At 33.7% G+C, this 26,078-nt stretch overlaps 1 protein-coding gene across 1 annotated transcript in view; it reads left to right on the plus strand.

Moving 5' to 3' along the window:
- ds (dachsous cadherin-related 1) overlaps positions 1-26,078 on the plus strand; it is a 100,669-nt gene that overhangs the window by 33,317 nt on the left and 41,274 nt on the right. The window contains exons 3-4 of the mRNA XM_072521074.1: positions 15,342-15,520; positions 17,176-17,589. Coding sequence (XP_072377175.1) covers positions 15,342-15,520; positions 17,176-17,589 — 593 coding nt within the window. The remainder of the gene's footprint in view (positions 1-15,341; positions 15,521-17,175; positions 17,590-26,078) is intronic.

Below are 26,078 nucleotides of genomic sequence, written 5' to 3' on the forward strand. Positions count from 1 at the left end.
TTCTTCGATTGGTTTGTCAGATGTACGATTGATTTTCTAACGATATGGTATACTCCTTGATTTTCTAACGATATTGTTGTTTCTCCGGTTGGTAGAATAGTTTTAAGATTTTTTAGTTGGTATAAAATATCGTTTCTATTTTGAGTTTACTTACTGCTCTTTCTATTTTTTCTGTTGTATCCTTTACATATGTTAGGATGGTTTTTAAAAATCGGTTTTTTGTCTTTTGTTAGATCCTTACCGCTTCTTTGGGCATTCTGGGCCTTATAGATGACGTATGACGAGAATTCGTTTTTTCTTAACGCTGTTTTTATATTCTGCATTTCTTCAGAGAGACAGGAAGAAATTGACTAACAGGTTTATTTAATAGAATTATGTTCATGAGACAAATGTTAAACGAACGAAGAAGCAATATATCAGTATCTGTTTACAAAAGAAAAGAAGATTTACTTTATTTATAAAGCTATTTAATCACACTTAGAAAATATGGGGGAGTGTAATTGATATGTGAAGAAACCGAAATATCTGATCAGTCTGGTTTTATGCAAGACAAATCAATAGATGCAATTTTCATTATGGAAAAGATAGAGTTCTTTGAGAGATACTGTGGTGAACACTCAAGAAGAAAAGAGTTTCAAGTTTCATGTGAAAGTAGGATTCTCCAGGTCTCAGTGCTTAGTCCTTATTTATTTTTACTATTTTTGGATCAGATAACAGGTTCACATTCCCTGGTACTTAATATATGCTGACGATGGACTGTTAGTAGGAAATACTGAAAGAGATTTAGAAGAAAAACTGAAACAGTGGGTGCAAACTCTTAAGAAAAAATGTTTAATACTTGGTATTAAAAGTGGATTGAAACGATTGTGAAAAGCAATAGTTTCAAGTACCTAGAACCATTAGTACAGAGTAATATGGAAATAGATGAAGAGGCACCAATTGATGCCAAAATGACCCAGACATAGCCAATTTAGCCGTCCAGATCCAGTTTGTTGTGTATAGATTGAAAGTGGTCCTCATCTTGTAATCTTATCCGATCTTAGTTTGGTTTTTTCATTTTTTTTTGTTATTGGATGTAATTTTCTTTATAAAAATGCTGGACTAGTTTTTCTTTTAGTAATTTTAACACATATTATAAATTTATTCAATCAAAGTGTTTATCTTCTTTTTCTGCTTCAAAATGCATGCAATTTTTTTAATTATAATTTTTGACTAAATTAAAATACTGACTATACGAAAATTTCTTAAACCGTCTCTGGTCTCGTGGTTGTTGTGTTCTTCTTTCCTCTGTTAACCTGTCATACCTTGGAGTTGAATCCGTTTTGCCTAAATGCTAATAAGGCCCTATACAACTGGCAAAACAAAAAACTAACACGGTATTTATTACCGTATTATTTGATTTAATTAGTATGCTTGGGTATTATATTAAGTCTGGTCGAGAACATACAGGGTGATTTATTACACAAATAGTTTATTTATTTATTTATTTTTTGTCGAATAATTGCTCTTGCTAATGAGGTTTTATTGGATTGTTAATTAAAGCAAGGTCGTTTGGGCAAAAAATGATTTTGAACCAGTTTTCAAGCGTCACAATACGGAGAATTCAAAACACATTGAATTAACGAGGCTTTAGTGCTGGTACATTTATAGACGTTTCGAATTTGAATAAAAACTTGACAATTTACACAAAAAATAAATTGATGTATTGAACAAAAGTTAATCGCTAGTGAAATTTTTATACGACTGATCATTCATATTAATAAATTGGTTTCAAAGTAGATTAAATCTACATGCATTATGTATTTAATCAAAAAGGCATATGTTTTCGTATCTACAGGGTGTATTACAATAATAGGATAAACTGAATCATTTTTTTAATAAGGCATTCAACAAGTATTACTTTACATTTAGATCAAACTCCTTTTCTTATATAAAGAATTCATATTTTATCAATTCGTAGTGTCACGTTAACAACAAACATTCCTAGAAAATTGTTGCAAAAGGTAAGGAATAAGGCAAATATAACAAATTCATACTACTGTAAGTTGATATAATGTTCACTATACTTCTTGTTAATAATATAATGAATCTGATTGAAACCATTAATTAATTAGATAAAAACATAATAAATATGCTATAAAATCTTATTTCATTAAAATACGAAAGTATATACAATAGTAAGTAATGTAGGATACAGGGAGAAAATTCACGATCCTTTAAAATAAAGGGGAGACTCAGACAAGGGTATGCCCTGGCTTGCCTCCTATTTAACATTGCCTTGGAAAAGGCAGTCCGAGACTCACGAATTAGAGACGGCGATACTATTTACAATAGATCGATACAAATCTTAGCATACGATGATGATATTGACATAATAGGGCGTAGCAATCAAGATGTTGAGCAATATTTACTAGAATTGGAAACGGCGGCGAAACAGGTCAGTTTAGTCATCAACTAAGACAAAGCCAAGTACATGTTGGTTACTAAATATCCTCTAGCAAATGAGCAACGGGAAACAGCATTTGGAAGTTATATCTTTGAACGTCTTGACAGCTTCACATACCTTGGCTCCCTAGTGACTACTATCAATTAAACAAACAAAGAAATAAAAAGACGAATGAAATATTACAAATAGGGCACACTGTGGACTCCAAAAACAATTCCACTCAAAAAATATAGAAATAAAAACTAAAATTATTATATAAAAAGCACTGCTGAGGCCAGCCCTCATATACGGAGCGGAAACATAGACTCTAACGCAGAAGGATGAAAGACTTCTGGGAATATTCGAGCGTAAGATAGAAAAAAAAAACTAAACTAAAATGACGATCCATTAATATATATTAAACATGCAATTTGCCACACTTACGAAATAGTGTAAATAGGTGATGTAACAGCTATTAAGTGTAAACTGCAAAACTTTAACGATGACCTTGAAATAATAGCAATCAACAGATCACCATCACTGTCAAAGAATAAATTCTTACATCAGCTATACCAATATCTTGCAAATTATTCTCCTAACGGAGACGTGAGTTTGATCTTGGGAGATATTAATCTAGATATTGTACGAAATACTAGCGCCAAGTATTAATACCTGAATATTATAAGAAAACATGAATTTTTGCCTGCAATTACATCTAATACTCATGGCCTGCTTGGACCAAATTTTCATCAATTCACATATACTTCCTGAGTATATCTATTCAGTTGTGGTAGATTATGTAATCACTGACCTTAATCCAGTATACCTAAAGGTAGATTTTTGTTTGTCAGAAAAAAAGCAAAGCCCTACAGACAAATATAAAGAGTATCTTGACTATATAAAGCTTATTTCCCTTTTAATGAAAGAAAGTCTACCAGGATCTCTACCGAATCACTTATAACATATTTTTGAAAAACACGTACCGTTCGCGTCATAAAAAACTGGTACAACTCTTATTACGGAAAATCATGTTTTTCAAGTTGTGTAAGTTGATCTTGTCACATGTGTCATTCTAATTTCTAGGGAACTGTTGCCAGTTCAACGAAAATATTATATGAAATCAGGTAAAAGCAGGGCTGTGTGACAGACCGCCAGTTTTGAGTATTCTAAAAACTAAAACATCGAGCATTCTCGATCAGTCAGTCACATTAAATTTGTTTAAACATGCATCCTAAAAAATTCTCATATTAATTTTGTAATTTTTCATTATCTCAATTAAGTACTCATACCTTGATTTGTGTTTTATTATAATTTATGAAAATATTGCAATTCAAATATAGTGATAGATAAAATCAATCTAGACATAACTTTAAATTATTATAATAAAACTTTACAGTGAGGTATTGGATTGTAACTGTCACTTTATAATCTACGTAGGATAAAGTATAATGTTAGTTTTTGTTAATGTTATCGTTCATATAATAAATAATAAATTAATCTTGGTAGTTGGCCTGTGACTAAACTTATTGATACAAAATACAGTTCGTGTTCGGTAGGTAATTGAAGTAAAAAATTAGGTACAGTAGATGCATTCCAATGTTCCCTGTGCCAATAATCTAGGTTTAAAGATCCTTCAAATATTTTGGATATTAGCTGAACCCTATCTCTGGTTATTAAATTTATTAAATACGGTTTTTTGTTGTTAATGATAAAAATAATACTTATCTACTAATATCTTTATTTTTATTTAATTAGATTTAGTGCAATTCCGTTATCTGTGATGGCAACAGCGAATTAATTCACGAACCACTGTATCCAGTCTGAACCCAGGTTTACATTGGGAAAAAAAAGTGTACCAGTTTTATATGACGGGAAGTGTACAACATTCCACAAATCACGTAAAACTGGATAAAGAGTGGATTAGTTAAATGTAGTGAAGAAAAGAACAAGCTTTCTAAAACGTTACGGAAAGAACCCGATAATAAAGAGTTAAGGAAATCATTTAACGAATATAATAAAAAACTTAAGTAAGCGAAACAAATCAAAGATAGATCTGTAAATATCTTCTTGTCTTCCTCAAATAACGAAAGTGAAAAAATTGCTCGCTCCGAAAAAATGTTAAAAAAAGCGAACTTTTTTTGTTCAAACTCAGGAATTCCGCAATGAAATTTAATGGGACTTTGCAGACGGTTTACGAGAATGATTGCCTACCACGTACCAGAGATTTTAGTGGTACAAATGTTTTAATAAAATGACTTGAACGTAGTTTAGAAAATAGTTCGAAATGGTTCAATAACACCTTACTCTAAATATTAGAGTCATTGCTGCAGATTTGATTATTAATAAAGAAACAGTGAAACACATTTTCCATGAGGAACTAATCATGTGGGAAGTGTGTGCCCAAAAACACACAGTCTCGGCACACAGACGAAGATGAAACGTAAATACTCCGTCGAAAAGGACTCAGACTTCTTGAAACAGGTTACAATTTGCGCTCCAACATAGACTTTTCAATATGATCCTGAAACCAACCGGCAATTAAGGTAGTGGAGAATGAAACCAAACTCTTCGAGTGTCAAAAAAATGAGGATGAGCAAATATAAGGCGATTTGATTATTTTCTTTTATGTACGAGATGTAGTTCACTTGGAATTGGTACATCAGTTAATCAATATTATTATTTATGAGTTTTTCTGAGACGATAAAAAATTTCTAAAAAGAGATGGCCCGAAATGTAGAACGAGAACTTTTGGATACCCTATTAAGACAGCACGCGGCTCACAACGCGTACTCTATTAACACCAACTCAGAGTCATGGAGATGGAGTATCCGCCCTATTCTCGGAGCGGATAAGGGATATAAGGGATAAAATAATAAACGGATGACATATAAACCACATACGTTATGCTGATGATACTTCCATATTCGTAGATAAGTTGGAGCATTGTCAACAACTCTTGAATGATGTCTGCAGAATAGAAAACTTTATTCATATATTAGAACATTTTAAAAAACTAACTAAGCTCAAAAATGGTTACCGTATTTATGGAGTTTTTTAGTTCAAAATTATTTATTATTAAAACCAATGGTCTAAGTCGTCTTCAGTCTGAACCAAACTGAAATATCTTCAAGAAGAAATATATTTATAATTGGTCGGCGCTTTCACCAGACGAATAATCCAACATCATTAACTCAAATTAATTACACTCAACATTCCTGACAACACAAAAACAATAAGCTTAAGCATAAACACGGAGATAACAGATAATGAAGTCATCATACGTTACAAGATGACATTGATTTGTTCAATTAACAACGATTGTTTCCCACACAACTTAAACTTTCGTCGTTTGAATTCAACGACGCTGATTCGCATCGTCACCTTTGTTTGTCAAGCTCGTAAATCTGCTTCTCGTCTTCTTTCTTGTCAATCTGACCTCGCTTTAATTAACTAGGCTAAGCACGACAAAAAAAAAAGTCAGTGCTGATCGTAAACCGGGCCAACAATTTGTTTTTTATTTATTTGTTTGAAACGCAGACTGTAAAAATTTAAATGCCGATGATTGCTTTAGGTGCAATTATTAAAATGTATGCGTTACTATTTATTTGTAACTTTACTCAATATATCATAAAAAACAACAACATTAGATACTGTTCATTAGCATAGTCTATTATGGTGTTGCATTGAATCTACATTGCCTTTGTTGTACCTATAACGTTTCATCGTTGGACTCAAGATATGGCTTATTTTCACAAATAATGACTTCATTTGGTTCAAATCTATTTCCTTTGAGCATTTTTTAAGTTCTCTAAGAAGGGTGATTTTTTTATATTACTATATTGCGTGATTTAAAACAACTCATGACAGAAATTTTGAAGAATCGGTTAATGCTTTTCTCACAGTCTCCTTTGTCATTTTCGTTTGTTCTTCTACTGTATGTATGAAACTTGTGTGATTTGCGACAAATGTTCCCATAACATCAATCTGAAATTCCTCATCTAGTACTCTCCGTTTATTTCTTCTTTTATTTAACACCGAACCTGTTTTGGATAACTTGCTACAAAATAACCAACACGCTGTTGTAACATTAGATGGAAATAGTACGAGTGTGCAATAAATAAGCACAGGAGTGAGACAAGGCTGTGTACTTTCACCATTACTATTTAATATATACTCCAAAGATTTATTTAGACAAGCACTTCAAAAATATTGTTGTACTTTTGAATGTCCATAAGCAATAAAAAACCGATATACAAATTTTATTACTTAAATAAAAATTAAAATTATTGATATTTCATAAAGACACGGGCATATGAATTTTCAAACATCCTGTATAAGACAAAATATGTATTTTAAGTTGTTCGAAGAATTGTTCATTAGGCCTCAGAGACAAGACTTTCAAATATTATCGATAAGAAATTTAAATAAGTCGGTTATTGTGAAATGGTTTTACCCGGAATAAAAGTGTATATAGAAAGTGTTGAACAATGGACCGGGATTTGCGGTGGTTTTCTCCCCGAAAGATTATATCGGTAAAAGTTTATTAACAAAAGACATTGAATTGAGAAACAGGTATCGTTTGTAGCTATTAGTAAGAAATATTTGTAAAGTAGATAGATTTAGTTAGAATAATTAAAGAAGATTTGTTTTCTGGAATTACCCGAATGACGTTTTATAGAGAGAGTTGGGTGGTAACGATATACTCACAAGAGGTGGATGATTTTTATTGGTCAAATTTTGAATGCAAGGAGGTTTGGTTTTGGCTATGAGATAGGAGAGAGAAAAAAAGGTGAGTTAGTCAGTTTTCGTCGTCCAAGAAGGAAGGAGCTTTGTGATTTGTGTTTGTTTGAAGTCCCGAAGACGTAATTTACCGGGTGTGTTTATTTGCGGTGGAAAAGCTGACCAGTGTGAGGAACGGGGTACAGAGAGATAGAAAACCAAAGGGCCTAAGAATATTAATAGCAGACGAAGCCGGAAACATTTGGAGATACAAGGACAGATAGGAGAAAGGTGTACGTCATCTGGACCACAATAGGAGCAGAAGCAGAGAAAGGTTTTTTTTGTTGTGGCGTGGCCATAGAATTGCAACGGCAGAGAAGGAAAGGTCAGTCAAATTTCATTAGAGCCGGAGTGTGATTTTCATTTATTAATTAAGTAAATTGAATAAATAATAGAGACAGTTAATTTTGCGATCACTAAAAAAAAAAGGAATTATAAAAAGAGCTTAGTTATAACACATATTAAAAATCAATGTAAAATAACATTTGGGTCCATGATAGAAAACAACTTCTCATATATTTAAAGTTAGTATATTGCAAATATTACAGGATTGATTGTTGTATAAAATTTCATTAAAATAAAGGACATCTCACATATAGTTCAGTTGAAATTCTATGTATTTTATTCAGGTCATATTACCTATCCCGATTAGGACGCCAATTGGAAAATATTTTGAATCCACGATCAAAGGTAAATCGTACAATTTAAATAGCCTGAGATTGTAATTAATTAATGCTGATTTATTGTGATTAATTGGAGATTAGTTCATTTAATAAATATAGACAGGATTTTTCCTAAGTAAGCAATATAATACAATTTAAATAGCATAACAAAATGGCCCCCAACGTGTAAAGCTTTGAAAAATATTTCTAGTTGGCAAATTTGAAAGGATAGGAGTAGACGAGCAGATATTTGAAAGTTTATATGCCGGGGATAAAGTGAAATATTATGTAAAAATTGAGGACATAAAGATTATATATTTTTTTTAAGATACAATTTACCATAATTGATTTATTCGTGATATTGACAATTTATAGGTTACCATAATTGATTTATTTGTGTGATATTTAAATTTGATAATTTTACCATACTTGAATGATTTGATTGATTTTGACATTTGATATTTTACCATTTGATTTATTTGTGGGATATTGAAATTTGATACTCGTACTCAAGAGTTATTACATTTGAACAGGAAAAGTCCCGTTTGTTGCAACAGACCAGTAGAATTTTATATTTGGCGGGGAAATTATTGCACAAATTTCAAAGTTTCATATTTGGCGGGGATAAATAATCTAACGAACATGTCGGCCACAAGGAGTCAAAGCAAAACGCAAGAAAGGAAAGAGGATAAGATAGAAGAGGAAACAATTATTGATGAAGGATCGGATAATGAAGGAAATGCTACAATAATGGAGGAAAGAAAAGAAACAGGGATGTTAGAAAAATTATTAGCTATGATGCAAATACAGACACAACAAATACAAGAATCGTCACAAAAAATGGATAAAAATCAACTGGAAACAAAACACATAATGGATGAATCACAACAAAGAACGGAACAAAAATTGGACAATTTGGAAGAAAACCAAAGAAAAATGGAACAAAAAATGGAAACGCGTATGGACAAATATGAAAACGAAATAAAAGTCTGTTTAGAAAGAAGTAGGGAAGAAACAGAGAGGAAAATAGAATTGCAGAGAGAAGAAATCGAAACTAAAATGAAGGATATTCAGAGTATGCAAAAAAGGGAATTAGAACAGATAGAAATAAAATTTGAAAATGCGCTACAAGAAGACCGGAAAGAAACGGAAAGGAGATTTAAACAAATTGCAGAGATGGAGATAAGAGGAGTAGAAAGAAAGGAAGTCATCGTACATAGCACAGAAGACGTAAAAGTACGATTTGGCGGGGATATAAGGAAAATACACCCAGTGCCTTTTATAAATAACCTAAAGGAAAAAGTCAAATACATAGGACCGTTTGCAACAGCAAAGGAAACCATCAGAAACCATCTCACAGAAGAGGCAAATCTTTGGTTTGTCAGCAAGGAAGAAGAATTGGACAATTGGCAAGATTTTGAGAGAAGATTCTTAAATTATTTCTGGGGAAAAATCCAGCAACTACAAGTAAATAAAGAGTTACAAAATGGAAAATACCATGAGAGGATGGGCGTATCAGAAAAGATGTACGCATTACAACTCTATAATAATGCAAAACATTTGCAATATAATTATTCATCAGAACAATTGGTAGAGTTGATATCGCGACATTTTGAAGATACCTTGGAAGACCACATAAATCTCCAAAATTACAAGGACATTGACAGCTTATGTCAATTTTTGCAAATGAGAGAATCACATAGGCATGAAAGAAGAGAAAGAAGACCGCAAGAAAATTATAGACAAAGAGAAAACCAAGAATATAGAGATAGAGGTCAAAATTTTAGAAGAGATTATACAAGACGAGAATTCATACCTAGACGGGGATATGAAAATAGACCGAACGGAAGAGAGAATTATGAACCCAGAACCCAGAGATGGAATGAAAACAGGGATCGGGAAAATCAGAGTAGAAATAACCGCCCATACCAAGGAAACAGATACAATAACCCACGGAATGAACAGGAATCTCGCGGTAATCGATACGGGAATGATAGACCAAAAGAGAACAGAAGAGAAATAAATAATATGCAAAGAGAAGAAAATGAATATGAGAGAGAAGATGACGGGAGAGAAAACACAGAAGAACAACAGGCGTGTTTTCAAGAAGGCGCTCACTAAAAACGAAGAAACAAACAGGAATTTTTTGTCACCCCAAGGAATTTATTAAACTGGCAGGAAACAATGAAAAGAGAAATGGAGTTAATTTAAAATTTGTGGATGGATTTATAAATGAGAAACCAATTAAAATTATGATAGACACAGGCTCTGAAATAACACTGGTCAACAGAAAATTAATCGAAGAAGTAAATTTAACAAGTCTAATTTATAAAATACCTAGGGTGAATTTAGTGGGCGCAAATAAACGGACATTGGCAACAATAAATGAAGGTATACGAGTAATGGTACGATTGAAAAAAAATATGTATGCACTTCAATGTGTAATAATGCCGAATATGTCACATGACATGATTGTAGGCGTTGACGAATTAACGGAAAAACATGTAGTGATCGACTTCAAAACCAATACGATGAAAATAACCAAGGAAAAAGAAGAAGAACAGGATAAGGAACAAGAGAAACAAATTACGGACGAATCAGAGAAAGAACAAACGGTGGAAATGAACCTGGCGACGAAGAAAGGAAAAGGAAGAAAGAGGGGAAAAGGTCTGAAAAAGATCAAAGAAAAAAAAACCTGGGATTCCTCAAAAGATGAGACGAGCTCAGGAGAAGAAGATGGAAAAATTTTGACAAGAAATAAAAGCAAAACTTGGGATTCCTCAAAAGAAGAGACGAGCCCAACAAAAAAAAACACAAAGGAAAATGAAGAGGACACAATGGAGACAGTGGTGTTTGAAGAAGACACGGAGTACACGGTGAATATGTGCGAAAAATTTGATGGGAGAGAAAAAAAATTGATATGTGGAGAAGGCAAAGAAAATGATTTGCGTATAATTTTAAGAGACTATGAAACGCTGATAAATGAGGAAAACCGAGTGGCCACAAAATACGAGCACTCATTTGAGGTGAAAAACTTGAGAAATTTTCGATCGAAGACTTATCCAATTCCTTATAAGTATCGGCAAGAAGTAAAGCAAGAAATCAAAAAAATGTTGGAAGATCAAATCATTGAGAGATGTGACTCACCCTATATTAACCCAATTGTGATAGTGAAGAAGAGCAGTGGAGAGTTAAGACTCTGTTTAGATGCCCGAAATATCAACCAACACACAGTATCACAATATGAATCACCGTTAAATATCGAGGCCATTTTTGGAAGGATCACGGGATCACATATTTTCTCAAAAATTGATCTAAAGCATAGTTTTTGGTTAATACCTTTGGCTGAAAAGTGTAGAAACTACACTGCCTTTTCAATTGATGGTATAGTATACCGATTTAAGGTAGTTCCGTTTGGATTACAAAGCGCCTGTGCAGCACTTGTACGAGCTTTGCATACCATTTTGAATCACCATGAAGAGTTCATCGTCCATTACATCGACGATTTATTAATTTTTTCACAAGATATGCAGAGTCATGTGGAACATATCAAAATAATTTTGAAAGAATTGGACACAGCGGGATTAAAACTAAACATTGAAAAATGTCAATTTTTTCAAAAGGAAGTGATTTATTTGGGTTTCAAACTTGACACCGAAACTGTAAGTCTAGCCGAGGACAGAGTAAAGCTCATCGACGAATACCCAAGACCAACAAATCTAAAAACATTGCGAGGGTTTCTCGGTACGATAAATTATTTCAAGAAATTAATTCCCGATTTAAGCCAAAAAGAAATTCCTTTAATAAAATTGTTAAAGAAAGGGACAAAATGGAATTGGAAAGAAGAACAGGAGGAAGCTTTCAAAATATTGAAACAAGAATTTGCTAAAGGAACAAAAATATATCACCCTATTTACAATTTGCCGTTTATACTCCGTACGGATGCGTCGATACAGAAATTTGCAGGAGTGTTGTCGCAAATACAAAACGGCCAAGAGGTTCCGATATGTTTTATATCTCGAGTGACTAAAACACATGAGAGAAAATACAGTGTCACCGAGTTGGAATTCGCCAGTGTACTATTTTGCGTAAACAAATTAAGGTTTTACTTATTGGGAGCTAAATTCACCATCGAAACGGATCATGCAGCATTGATACACATCATGAAGAATCGATTGGTAAATAACAGAATACACAGAGGCATTCTGCTCTTACAAGAGTATGATTTCCAATTTCGATACATCAAAGGGAAAGACAACATAATAGCTGACGCTTTAACACGGGACGAAGATACAGGAAAAAAGGAGACAATTACATTACATGTGGGATTGAATATACTGACACAAGACGAAGGGATATTTTCGTTAAATGAGATAAGGACCGACCAGGAAGGCCTAGAAGAAAGAGAAAAGAGAAGAGCAGAGCTAGAAAACGAGATATTTTTTAAGAGAATAGACGGAAAGGAATTATATTTAGTGACACCGACATTGGCAGAAAGAATCATCAAGAAACTACACGAGGAAAATGGACATATTGGCAGTAGAAAGGTATGGCTTGTATTTAGGGAAAACTACATCAGTCGACAAGATTACCGCATTGCAAAAGAGATCACACAGAAATGCGAAGTATGCCAGAAATACAAGAGCAGGAATTTTAAAAACGAAAATATTGCAAAGAGCATTGTTTCCCGGAACAACCTGGACATTATAGCCATCGACATGTTAAGCGATCTAATTGTGACCACGCAAAGGAACAAGCATATTCTGGTGATGGTGGATGTGTTCTCAAAATACGTAAAATTATATAGTTGCCGCACCACAAAAGGGGAAGAAATATTGAGAAAAATAGACAATTTCATCGCTACGGTAGGAACCCCAAGAAAAATTTTACTAGACAATGCAACGTACTTCCGAAATGATCGTTTCAAGGGACAGCTTAGAGAACGGGGAATCGAGACGAACTTTGTAAGCATCAGGCATCCCCAAAGTAATCCTTCTGAGCGATTTATACAAGAGGTAACGAAATTTCTTCGTATTGCAACGGATGGTCAACATCGGCGATGGGACAGAAAATTGGGAGAAATAGAGATGTACCTAAATTCCATGCCAAGTACAGTAACGAAAGAAACACCAGAATACATCATGAAAGGCGTCATGCCGATAAGACCGTGGGAAGATCCAGAACAAAGAGAGTATCGACAGGTTATAGAAACCGTTCAGAGGAGATTAAGAAGAAGCAATGAGAAATACATCCAGAGACAGGGTCATAATAGGAAACGAAGACCAGTAACTTTCCAAAAGGGTGACAAAGTAATGGTAAGAGCATTAAGAGTGTCAAATCTTCAGACCGGTATTTGCGCAAAATTGATGCCTGTTTTCGAAGGGCCATACATAGTAAACAACGAAGATGGAGTAAACAGCTATGAGTTGAAACATATGGATTCTGAAAAGATCAGAGGTATTTATAATATCCATGATGTATATAAATATCACGAATGAAGATTTAAATTTGTATAAAGTAGATAGTAGGATAGGATAATACGTAGCATAAGTACAGATAGCATACAGGAAGTGCGTTTATTTTGCCTCGAGAAAATTTAGTTGCATAAATTGATAAATTTTATCGATTACAAAGGCGGGGATTTGTTGTACTTTTGAATGTCCATAAGCAATAAAAAACCGATATACAAATTTTATTACTTAAATAAAAATTAAAATTATTGATATTTCATAAAGACACGGGCATATGAATTTTCAAACATCCTGTATAAGACAAAATATGTATTTTAAGTTGTTCGAAGAATTGTTCATTAGGCCTCAGAGACAAGACTTTCAAATATTATCGATAAGAAATTTAAATAAGTCGGTTATTGTGAAATGGTTTTACCCGGAATAAAAGTGTATATAGAAAGTGTTGAACAATGGACCGGGATTTGCGGTGGTTTTCTCCCCGAAAGATTATATCGGTAAAAGTTTATTAACAAAAGACATTGAATTGAGAAACAGGTATCGTTTGTAGCTATTAGTAAGAAATATTTGTAAAGTAGATAGATTTAGTTAGAATAATTAAAGAAGATTTGTTTTCTGGAATTACCCGAATGACGTTTTATAGAGAGAGTTGGGTGGTAACGATATACTCACAAGAGGTGGATGATTTTTATTGGTCAAATTTTGAATGCAAGGAGGTTTGGTTTTGGCTATGAGACAGGAGAGAGAAAAAAAGGTGAGTTAGTCAGTTTTCGTCGTCCAAGAAGGAAGGAGCTTTGTGATTTGTGTTTGTTTGAAGTCCCGAAGACGTAATTTACCGGGTGTGTTTATTTGCGGTGGAAAAGCTGACCAGTGTGAGGAACGGGGTACAGAGAGATAGAAAACCAAAGGGCCTAAGAATATTAATAGCAGACGAAGCCGGAAACATTTGGAGATACAAGGACAGATAGGAGAAAGGTGTACGTCATCTGGACCACAATAGGAGCAGAAGCAGAGAAAGGTTTTTTTTGTTGTGGCGTGGCCATAGAATTGCAACGGCAGAGAAGGAAAGGTCAGTCAAATTTCATTAGAGCCGGAGTGTGATTTTCATTTATTAATTAAGTAAATTGAATAAATAATAGAGACAGTTAATTTTGCGATCACTAAAAAAAAAAGGAATTATAAAAAGAGCTTAGTTATAACACATATTAAAAATCAATGTAAAATAACATTTGGGTCCATGATAGAAAACAACTTCTCATATATTTAAAGTTAGTATATTGCAAATATTACAGGATTGATTGTTGTATAAAATTTTATTAAAATAAAGGACATCTCACATATAGTTCAGTTGAAATTCTATGTATTTTATTCAGGTCATATTACCTATCCCGATTAGGACGCCAATTGGAAAATATTTTGAATCCACGATCAAAGGTAAATCGTACAATTTAAATAGCCTGAGATTGTAATTAATTAATGCTGATTTATTGTGATTAATTGGAGATTAGTTCATTTAATAAATATAGACAGGATTTTTCCTAAGTAAGCAATATAATACAATTTAAATAGCATAACAATATATAGAAGGGATTAAAATAAATAGTAAAACTATAAATAATATTCGTTATGCTAGCAATATGACTGAAAATGAGAAAGCCCTGTAGACACTACTAAACACACTTTGCGATACTGGAGACAGTTTGGTTTAACAATAAATATAAATATAAACAAAAACGATGGTTATCTGTAAGAGAGGTAAAATCATAATAAGGATCCAGATAGAATCCAGATGGATGCCGTCCTTGGCAATTTATACCCTTCGCAGTTTCATCTAAACACTGTAAATTTTTTCGCTCTCCCACTTGTGCATTGAAATAACTAACAATTACAGCACTGCTTTCTTTTTAATGGTATTACAAAAAAATAAAAACTATAATGAATTTAGTATTTTTATTTAATTTTAAAAAACATGTATTATTTAATATTAATCTTGGGTTTTTCTTTCAGGTGGACGATCAAACATAAGATATTCAATCTACTCTGGGGATCCAGATGGTTTATTCAGTATTGACAGTGTGACAGGTGTTATAGCTACAGCATCTAATTTGGACCACGAGACTAAATCGAATGTACTGCTCAACGTGCAGGCAACTAGCGGAGCGCCCCCAGTTTATGGTCACACACAAGTGAGTAATTGTGTCTTTTTTTCTTGTACCATGCTCGACCATTGAATGTTGGAGGTTTCGCGTGGACCTGTTTTTGCCGACAATGTTGTCCTGGATCATTAAGAAATAGAAGTTTATATTTCTTTGGACTATTTGGCGTTTGAAGTCGAGTAGCTTTTTTAGCTAGTTTAATAAATCTCAAAGTTATGTTAGATCAAGTTCTTTATGTTTCGAGTTTTTCTTGTTCTTTAATGATAACGTTTTATTTTCCCCCAACCACACGATTTTCTGATGGTCTATATGTTTCTACTTTCTTATTATTTCACCTCTCTGTACGTATTGAAAGTATCGTACTGTTTATTTAATTCTTCTTTTTCTAGATAATTGTTGGTATAGATTCTGTTTTATTCTTCGACATTTTTATTTATTTTTTTTTTTTGCCGGATTTATCTTTATCGCTAAAACTTATATTGAATTTTGGCCTCATTCACACTTTGCCAGTGTCTACTTCGCTTCGCTACATCTCTTCACCGCCTGAGATACATCGTTCTAAATTTCTCTCTTAAGTCTTTCCTCTTCTTTCGTACAATATTTTATTCTGTGGTTCAAGTCTTGCCAATCTTCTCGACTTTAAAAACGTATTAACTCTTGGAAGTTCCAAATTACTTTTTATTTTCTAAAACATACTTTCTCGCAATGGTCCGTAGATCCTTTGAAGTGTGTTTCCTCTAAATATTTGAAGAGAGTCACTTAACCTTTGTCATCCACTAGGTTTAAGCAGAAGAGACTAATCAGAGTAAGATTTGAAGTAGACGGCAATGTATACTTCGGTAGCTTTATACAAGCAAAATCGCGTAAGCCTTTTGAGATCTCTTGATCTACTCTATTACATAAATCATTCTGCAAAAACACCGATTTAAGCCTGGTTTGTATGTACAATTGACTACATGGTACTGCGGCATCGTACGTGTCTCACACACAATTGAATTATTTGGTTGACCATTTAATTCCATTATCGTTTATTTACTTACTAGCTAAGGTGAAGCGCATGCGTCGTTCACTCACGAGGTGGTGACTGACACGATATTATTGAGCCAAGGGCACGCAGTAAAGTTTCATTGCGTTGTGTCGTTAGTCAGTACTAGAGCCGGTGAGCTACTCCTGCCATCTGACGCACTTACTCAAGCGGGTAGTGGTTCGAAACTATAATGCGTGAGATTATGCTTGAAAGACCGTAGTCAAAAGTGGCAATGATATTTCTTAGAGTTTCGAGAATTGGAAGGCTCAAAACATGTTGGTTAAAAATCTTTTAAAAAAATAGACGACTTATGCACCTGATCTTATACGATCTATTGACGCAGCTTGGGAATTCGTCTTTTCGATAAAAAAAATATTGATATCTATTAAACTGTTAAGGATTTATGTGGTCTTTAGCTGGTCTCGGTTCCTCCTCTTCTTTTATTTCTTCTGATTGAAATTCCGCTTCTATTGGAGATTGGAAATCATTCTAGCAATTTTAATTTTGTTTGTTATGCGCCTGAATAGTTCAATTGATAGTGCTTTTACTAGATGCGTCCAAATTCCTATTTCTGTCTCAGTAATGGTTGGTCAGAAGTTATCACGCTTTTTTTATACCTAGTTCTTACTAACTTTACTCACCTCTTATATTTTTGCAGGTGAACATTGAAATAGAAGATGTCAACGATAATGCCCCTGAATTCGACTCAACTATCGTCAGAATTTCCGTGCCCGAAAACGTCGAGACGGGCTTACCATTATACTCTGCGCATGCTAAAGATAAAGACTCAGGCCCAAACGGTATAGTAACTTACAAAATAGTCAACAATCCCTACGGAGGTCTCTTTAAGATCGATAGTAAATTGGGAGATTTGACGATTACGCGACATTTGGATTATGAAACGTCTCAGAGGCACAGTTTGATGATTACGGCTACAGATACTGGCGTGCCACCGTTATCTGCTAATTTGACAGTTTTAGTAGAGGTGCAGGACGTGAACGACAACGCTCCTGTTTTCGAACGGAAGGAGTATTCTTTGAGCATTTTGGAATCACTAACAGTCAACACACAGGTAAGTTCGAATTATTTTTGTTTCAATTAAAAACTTACGTAGATAGTTAGTTATACCACAACTAGCACTAGGGTTTTCCCAGAACGGGGTGCATAGGTGAAATTAAGAAGTAACAAAAAAAACGAATTTATAGAACCAACTGATAAGCTTTATAGTTTATTCGTCTTCCGGGTTTGGACCGTGTCATTTGTGAGTGACCCAAAAGTGGGTTCATCTCGACGTTTCGCTACAATTGTATGTAGCTTCTTCAGGAGAACAAAAAAGAAAACAAAAGACAGGAAGATGGGTAGTTAGCAACGGTAACTGTTACTCAACGCAACCAGAGGCGAATACTAACTACCAAGATGGGCATTTGGTCACAGTAACTCAACTACTTAACGCAGCCAGAGGTGAAAACCAAATGCCAGGACAGGGATTCACGTCCAACAGCTCAGAACACTAACGCGTCGAGAGGCGGGAAGTGAATCCGTCTTTTGTTTTCTTTTTTGTTCTCCTGAAGAAGCTACATACAATTGTAGCGAAACGTCGAGATGAACCCACTTTTGGGTCACTCACAAATGACACGGTCCAAACCCGGAAGACAAATAAACTATAATTCTGACTCTGGCCGTGCAAGCCTACGATTTCATTCAACTGATAAGCATTTACTTAAGAATAAGAAAACTGTTTTTAATTTAATAAATAACAACTCTGGTGCCATCTGTTGTAGATCTAAACATTTTTTAACGATTTGTCGGCGTTTATTTTGCTTTAATATATTATATAATTAATTGTATAGGATCTTTAATTAAGCAATTACTATATTTAAATTTAAATAAAACAATAAATAAATAAAAGTAATAAATAAAAATTAAGTAAGATCTCCAAGATGTCAAATATTTATCTTAACATAATATTATATTTCTTATTCATTGGTTTTATAGCATTTTTTTGTTGTTAGTCTTCTATTATCCATTTTTGGTCATAGGTCAACATGTGTTGTATATAATTCAAATCCTGATACACTACTGGTTGATTGTCTGCAAAATTCTAGCTATATACATGGTTATCATTGTAAGCAAAGTTCCTACAGCCTCTGTCACTTCTCGCATTTCGACCGCCATCGTTTTCTGTCCATCCATTCGTCTTCTTTGATGGCTCTATCTCTCATTATGTGCTGTACATTTTCTTCCCAGATAACTGAAGGCTTTCTCCTTCTTTTTCTTTGTTGTGGTATGTAATTTAAAGCTTTCTGTCTACACTGGAATATATAGTATTTTTCCTTCTTCTAATATCTTCATTACTGATATGATTTTTTCTGAATACACCATGCTCTCCTTAGAAAATCCATTTTTACTACTTCTTTTCTTTTTCTAACCTTTTCTAACTTTTTCTAATGTTTTTCGTGATCTGCCAAACTTCTGCCAAAGTCATAAAAGGCTCTACCAAGGTTCGATAGATTGTCAATTTCGTTTCTTGTCTAATATCTTTAGACCATAGTAGAGAGTTAAGAATGATTACCGCTTTTTTCCCTGCTGCGTTCTGTTCTCGATGTCTCTTTTGGTAGTGTCTTCTTTAGATATTATAGATCGGAGATATTTATATTTATTGCATGTTTTTGTGTTTCGTATTTCTAACTGGATCTTCTTCATCATCTCCTATTTTAAGATACTCTGTCTTTAACATATTCATATTGAGGCCCCATTGTTCATATTCTTTCTTTAGTTTTCTAAACATGTAGTCCATGTCTTCCACATCATTCGCTACGACTACCTGATCATCTGCGAAAAATAAAGTTGTTAGACATTTACCACCGCCTATGTCTATTCCCATTCCGGATACTTGTTTTCTCCACTGCTCTAGCGATGATTGAATATATATTTTAAATAAGGTCGGAGACAGACAACATCCTTGTTTAAGCACCTTTGTTATTGGAAATGATTCAGATATAAAGTTTCCTTCTTTAACGACACTTCTTGCATTTTTGTGTATATTTGCGATAACATCCACATACTCTCTACTGAGAACTACTTTCGTTAATGTTTGAAACAGTTTTTCCAAAGGTACCGTATCGTATGACTTCTCTAAATCTACAAACAATAGTGGGTAGATAGATTCCTTGCCTTCCGTTTTTCGATTACTTGCTGCAGAACGAATATACCATCAGTGCACGATCTTACTGCACGAAATCCATTTTGTTCTTCTATGTTTTCGTATTCTGATTCTATTCTTTTTTTATTATTCGACCGTACAACCTCCCCACTGAGCTGATAACAGTTATTCCCCTACAATTAGACCATTTGCGTTTATCCCCTTTCTTGAATATTAAGCTAATGTATCCAACATTCCAATCATCAGCGATATTTTGTCCTTTTAAGCATTTGTTAAATAGTTGAACCAACATCTCATGTAATATTTTTGGTCCATACTTTACCAACTCATTTGGGATGTCTCCAGATTCTGCTGCTTTGCCGTTTTTCGATCTTGTGAGGGCATCGCTTAACTCTCCGGTTGTTATCTCAATTATTTGTGTATGTTCGGATATTTCTTCCATTTCGATCTCTTGGAATTTACATCTTGGATATTTATACCTATCCACCTCTGCACATCTTCGATCCCACATCTCATTTTTAATTTTCACTACTTCTCTTTTTACATCTCGATTTAATTTTTTATATATCTTGCAATCTTCCTCCTTTCTCGTTGATATCCACTTCTGATAAGCAGTTTTCTTCTTATTTGTGTATTTGTGTAAGGTCTCTATGTTGAAAAAATCCATTCATAATTTTGAGAGACATTGTTTCACAAAAATCTCTTAGACGCATTCCCTTGTCATTGGTTATTTGTTCCCCATATCTTCCTACGATTCTGTTATTTTCTTCCCTCCCTACTCTGCCGTTTAAATCTCCTAGTATAAAGATTTCACAGCTTTCTTTAACTTCAGAGAGTATTTCATTCATCTTGTTGTAGAAATCGTCTTTACTTTCTGGATCTGCATCTTCATTTGGAGCATAGACTCCGACAATTACGATGTCTTGCTTATTCTCTTTTATTTCCAGTATTAGCAGTTGTTCATTTACTTCAGTCCATGATTTAATATTGGTTTTAAGATTTTTTCGAATGGCCATAGAGACTCCTCTCTTAGCTCTGTTATCTTGACTCACTCCACTGTATATATGTATATATTCTCATATCTCTTTATTTCTTTTTTCCTTTTTCTTGGTTTCAGTGAGAATACATATATCTATTTTTCTTTCCGCTAATTCTTTATTTTCTTTTTTCTTTTCCGTTGCATTAGTCGTCTTTGTTTTGATCCATCCTTTGTATTACGAGGTTTTTGGTCGAAATTGTTAGTATTTATTTCTTTTGACAAGGGATGAGTTGCTAGCCCATCGCCCTAACTCTCCTCCTTTATCCAGGCTTGGGACCAGCACCGGCATTTACTGAGCTATTCAATCCACCCAGCACTTACCGGAGGCGGAGTTGGCTCTATAGTGTTTAGAGCTATTTGTAGATAAACATTGAACAAAATTGGAAAGAGGATACACGCTTTTACAAGTCTTCAAGAGATGTAGATATATTTATTTACAAATTTATTCAATTATTTATATTAGATAAGGAATACAACAAATAAATTTCAAAATCTGCAAAACTAATTTAATGAGCCAGCTTCAGAGGGCAAGACAGGGCAGGGGCTTATACGAATGGAAGAAGTACGATAAAGCAACAAACAAACGGCTTCCGAAAAAAAAAACATCATAGCCCTTTCCAGGTCTACAAATGTTATATATAGGTCGTAATTGCAAAAATTTACATTCTTCTTTATCACGCACATACTCAATAATGAATTTCTGATAGATTTCATTAATGAAATAACACCACCCGTACCATGATTTGACAGAAAACGCCGAATAACTAGCATTCTTCCAAATACCATCGTTTCTAATAATTAATTGATTTAAAAAGAAAAAAGTGCATCGAATCGAATGTATCATACTTTATCTAAGTTTGTTACGGTTGAATTCTTCGATTCCCCAACCGTGAATAAAGCGTTTTTTGCAATTCATTTCGAAGAAGAACCCATTTAGAATTGTTTTCCCATAAATTGAGAAAAATCTTTTTCGAAGCGACCCAACAAAAACACAAATACGGACTGATGAAGGTGATGAGAACAGTGTCAAAGCTAGGAAGTATTGTTTCGTGATTAGTTTTGCGGTAGTCTCTTGTTTCTGTCTTGTTTGTGGGTCAGTAAACTTGAATAGGAGAGATTTAGTCTGATTAAAATAGTCAACATTTTTGCGGTGTGAGAAGGGGATAAATTCTGTACTATTTTTATTCTTGAATCAATATACCTTGCACTTGTATTTGACGTGTCGGGTGTTACGGTACATTTGATGCTTTGATTTGCAGTTCTTGTACCAAGAGCTGCAAAAGCATCTTCTTTTGCGTTCTTCCTAAATTTTTCCTAGCTGAGATCGATCTCATATTTCCATTTTATTGCCTGTGGTTTTTGTTTTTCCTTTTAATCTTTTTATATAAAGTTTTTTGTTCTTAGATCAAAGTATTTTACATTATGTAGTCGTTTTGTATGTAAATCATTAGTTTAAGAGTCTTCCATTGATTGAATTTTATACTCATTTTTCCCACTAGTATGCTATGATCACTACCGTGAGATTTGTCATATCGTGTTGAAGTTATTCTAGTACGTAAGACGAATCTTAACTCTTCGTTGTAGACAAAATGTAAACATTAAGATGAAGAACTACCACAATTTCACTCATTTTGACTATCTACCCTTCTTTTCTTCTCAGTCTTTTCTCTCAGTTTTCTAATGACTGTTTCATATGAACTGTTGTCTATATCTACATCAGAGTTAGAGCATGTCATAAAAACTGCAAAAGTTAGAAAAGATCTTGGTCCAGATGAAACACCAATATTTACTTTTTGTAAAAAGCATCATCCTCTATTTCATTCAATAATATTGTGCTAATACGTTTTTCTGTCGCCTTATTCGCCAGTTGCACATGCTGACAGAAGTGTAAATGACACTTCACCAGAATTTCTGTCTGATATAACTATACACAGCTTTTTCTTCCATTTCACAGCAAATGTTGCAAAATTTATTTCTCTTAGGAATTTTGGACGAGATATTTTTCCTTTCTTTATGAAGGTAACCCTAGTCCTTATCCCATTTTCGATCTATGTTTTTATTTTAAACGTCTTTGTGCTTTTTTTTGTGATTTGTGAATCCTGAATCCTCTGGTAATAGGTCTGGAAAGATTTTATCTACATCTGGTAATTCTATGGCCCCAAGGTATACATTACTCACTCGAGTAGTCTGCTTTTGCATGTGTTTCTTGGTGTTGAAGCAGCCTCCTTCGTTGGATTCTGGCTTTTGTTCTAATTGTACATTTTTATTGCGTTTTTAGGTCAAAATTATTATTATTGATAAACAATTCATTGAAATGATCAAGTTCTTTTTTGCTTCTTCTTTTTCGAGCGCCTCATCCTTTAATTACATTGAGGATCATCCCGACTCATTTTACTTTGTATGAAACAGTTCAGAAGAGCTCTATTGTTGTTTTTCCACTTCACTTTCCTTTCACTTTTCCTTGTATAACCAATCTTCATCGTTGTTAGCTTGGTAGTCATTTGATAGTTGTTATACGTATTTAATTACGTATTGTTTGATGCAGTGAGCAACAAAATAATTTCAGTAGGTAAGCAGTGGGCAATAAATATCTAGCGGAAAACTATCAAAAAAATATATATTAAGCGTGGATGATACAAGAGATGACATAACAAAGTAAAGAATTTGTTTCGATTACCGGAATCACTGACTTTCAATGGTAAGAAGCAGATAACTGGAAAATATTTGCAAACAATTTGAGTTAAAGATAAGCAGCAAGGTAAGCCAGAACAGAAGATAGTTTTATGCCTTTATCTTAAGGATTTTACGGACAGGGTCTTCAGAATAATTTCACAAAATAGGTATTAAGTTGATACATACTTCACTTTACTGTGACGTGATAAATTTGCGTAGTCGTTTCTTTAGATAAAGATCTAGAGTAGCTTATATCAGTTCCAGAACAGCGTAGAATAGGTCTAGAAAAGCTCAGAATAGGTCTAGATAAGCTTAGAACAGGCCCAGAATGTCTCAGAACTATTTAAGACCTTTTTTGTATAATACTGCTTGTTATTGAGTTAGTTGAAACGCCTAGTTCAAATTATGGATCCAGCACGGATCAAAATAGGTCTAAAACAGCTTAATATAGGTTCAGAATAGCTTAGAACACGCCAAGAATGACTTAAAGCAGATCTGAATAATTTGTATGTTAAAAACTACTTGGTATTAGTGCATTTGGAACACCCACCAGTCCAATGTGTCGTCACAAAACTGCTCAGGGTAGTTTCTCTAGAACTACCTCTTAGAACAGCTTACAAAACTACAAAACATCCTGAAAAGCTCAGAATATGTCTAAAAGGGCATAAAATAGATACAGAATAGTTTAAGATAGGCTCAGGCTAGCTTAGAACTGATCTAGACCTGTTGTTTGTAGAACATTCCTTGGTATTGAGTCAGTTGGACGATCTACTCCACTGTGTCGTCATAAATCTACAGAGTCGTTTTCCTATAACTGTCTCTGTTCATAAGAGCTCAGAATCATTTCCCTATAACTGTCTCTGTTCATAACAGCTCAGAATAGGTTAAAATATGTACAAAATAGCTTTGGATAGGTCCAGAATAGCTCAGAACAGATCTAGACCTTTTGTTTGTAGAAATCTCATTGTAGTTCACTTGCAACACTATTAAAAAACATTTAGCATATATGAAAACGCTAGTTTTCATATATGCTAAAAATTATATTTAAAATTTTTAATTCCTGACAAATACCTCAGAAATATTGGTCTAAATGAATTTATTTGACGCGTTTTATGTTGTTTCCATCATCTAAAATTGACGTTTTAAATACATTACCGGGAAACACGGTACTCTCAGGAAATTCCTTCAGTACTCTCTTATTATTCGAAGATAAAAATTGCCATAAATATAAAAATAACAGTAACAATAGGCGTTAAAGAACAATAGCGCATTGTTTGTTTTGCAGGATTTTAGTACGGGCTTATGCAAATTGACGAGGTATAAGAGGGTATTTGCCTTATTATCTGGATATTGTTGATGCGTTGTCCGCGTCTCCAGCCTACATTGATATTAAATTATGGTGTAGCAGTTAGGGCTTAACATTCACGGTATTTTAATCAGACCAACTGAAAAATTTCAATATTATAAGTCAGGATTGTTATCCGATGATTTGTAGCGGTAATGATATTGTCAAAACATATTTTTTATTTGAGAGTACTTGTTTTCCAACCCCAGTAACTTATATGCCCCAAATTGCGCAAATTTATGTTTATTATCACACGTCAAATAGCACCATACACTGTAGAATTGTTTACACAAGAATACGTAGTACACTCATATGCGAAAAATGCTTCTATTCAATTAAGTGGTTATTTTCTTTCGATAATCATATTTGGGTAAGTTGTTTTTTGTTTTTTACTGCTCTAAATAGAACAATCAAACTAGTATCCGGGTAAAATATTTTCTAAAAAGAAAAGTATTTTTGATACTTCTGAATATTTTCTATATTCTATCGTCAAAGTGTCTGAACTGTACCATTTTTATAAATATCTTTCGCATTCAGTTTCATTAGTGATTTTATAACGCAAAAATAAAAGTATAAAAGTATTTATTTGTCATTTGTTCTTTGTATTCTTTTATTCAGTTGTTAATGGTGCTAATGTTAGCGGGAGTCTAGGGGTGGCACCAATGGTTGTCAAAATAACGGAGCAGAGGCTTAAAGCAATTTAAAAAATTTGCAGGTTTGCAATTTGCAAAGTTGTAAGTTCCTATAAGAAGTTGGAGAAAAAGATCTAAGATCTAAAAAGTAACTAAAACTTAAAGTCTGACTTATATGAAAATTAAATATATAATATGGCTTTTTCGAACTAAGAAATTACTTTCCTTCTAATTTTCGGAGGAGCAATTCCGATTAATGGCTATGAGCGATGAACTGGAGTAGGTTTCAACCGATGTTATTAGAGTCGTTTGATTTATAGCGTGATTAACACGGTGAAGTGAGCGGAAAGATTTCAAACTGGGGCTGAATAGTCTCCTGCAGAGAAACACAAAGCCATAGCTGATGTTTTTAGCACACTTGACCTAGCTACCCAACTTATTCCAGTATTATGTTATTTCTTGAGGAAACCTTTGTCCTTTTGTAATCACAGTTAGCTTTTGATGTGAAAGTACGATTAAATTCTACCCCCAAGTATTTTGATTCTATACAGTTCTCTAGAAGTTCTCATTTTTTTCTTTTTTCTGCTTTTACTTTTCTGTTAACTTCTATTCTTCTATTAACTTCTCATTTATGATGGTGGAGATTCTGTGAGTATCATCCGTTAAAAAATTTTGAAAGCATGGCAAAGCAATGAAACTGGAAATATTT

Source organism: Diabrotica undecimpunctata, chromosome 1, assembly GCF_040954645.1.
Source record: "Diabrotica undecimpunctata isolate CICGRU chromosome 1, icDiaUnde3, whole genome shotgun sequence".
NCBI classification, from domain to species: domain Eukaryota; kingdom Metazoa; phylum Arthropoda; class Insecta; order Coleoptera; family Chrysomelidae; genus Diabrotica; species Diabrotica undecimpunctata.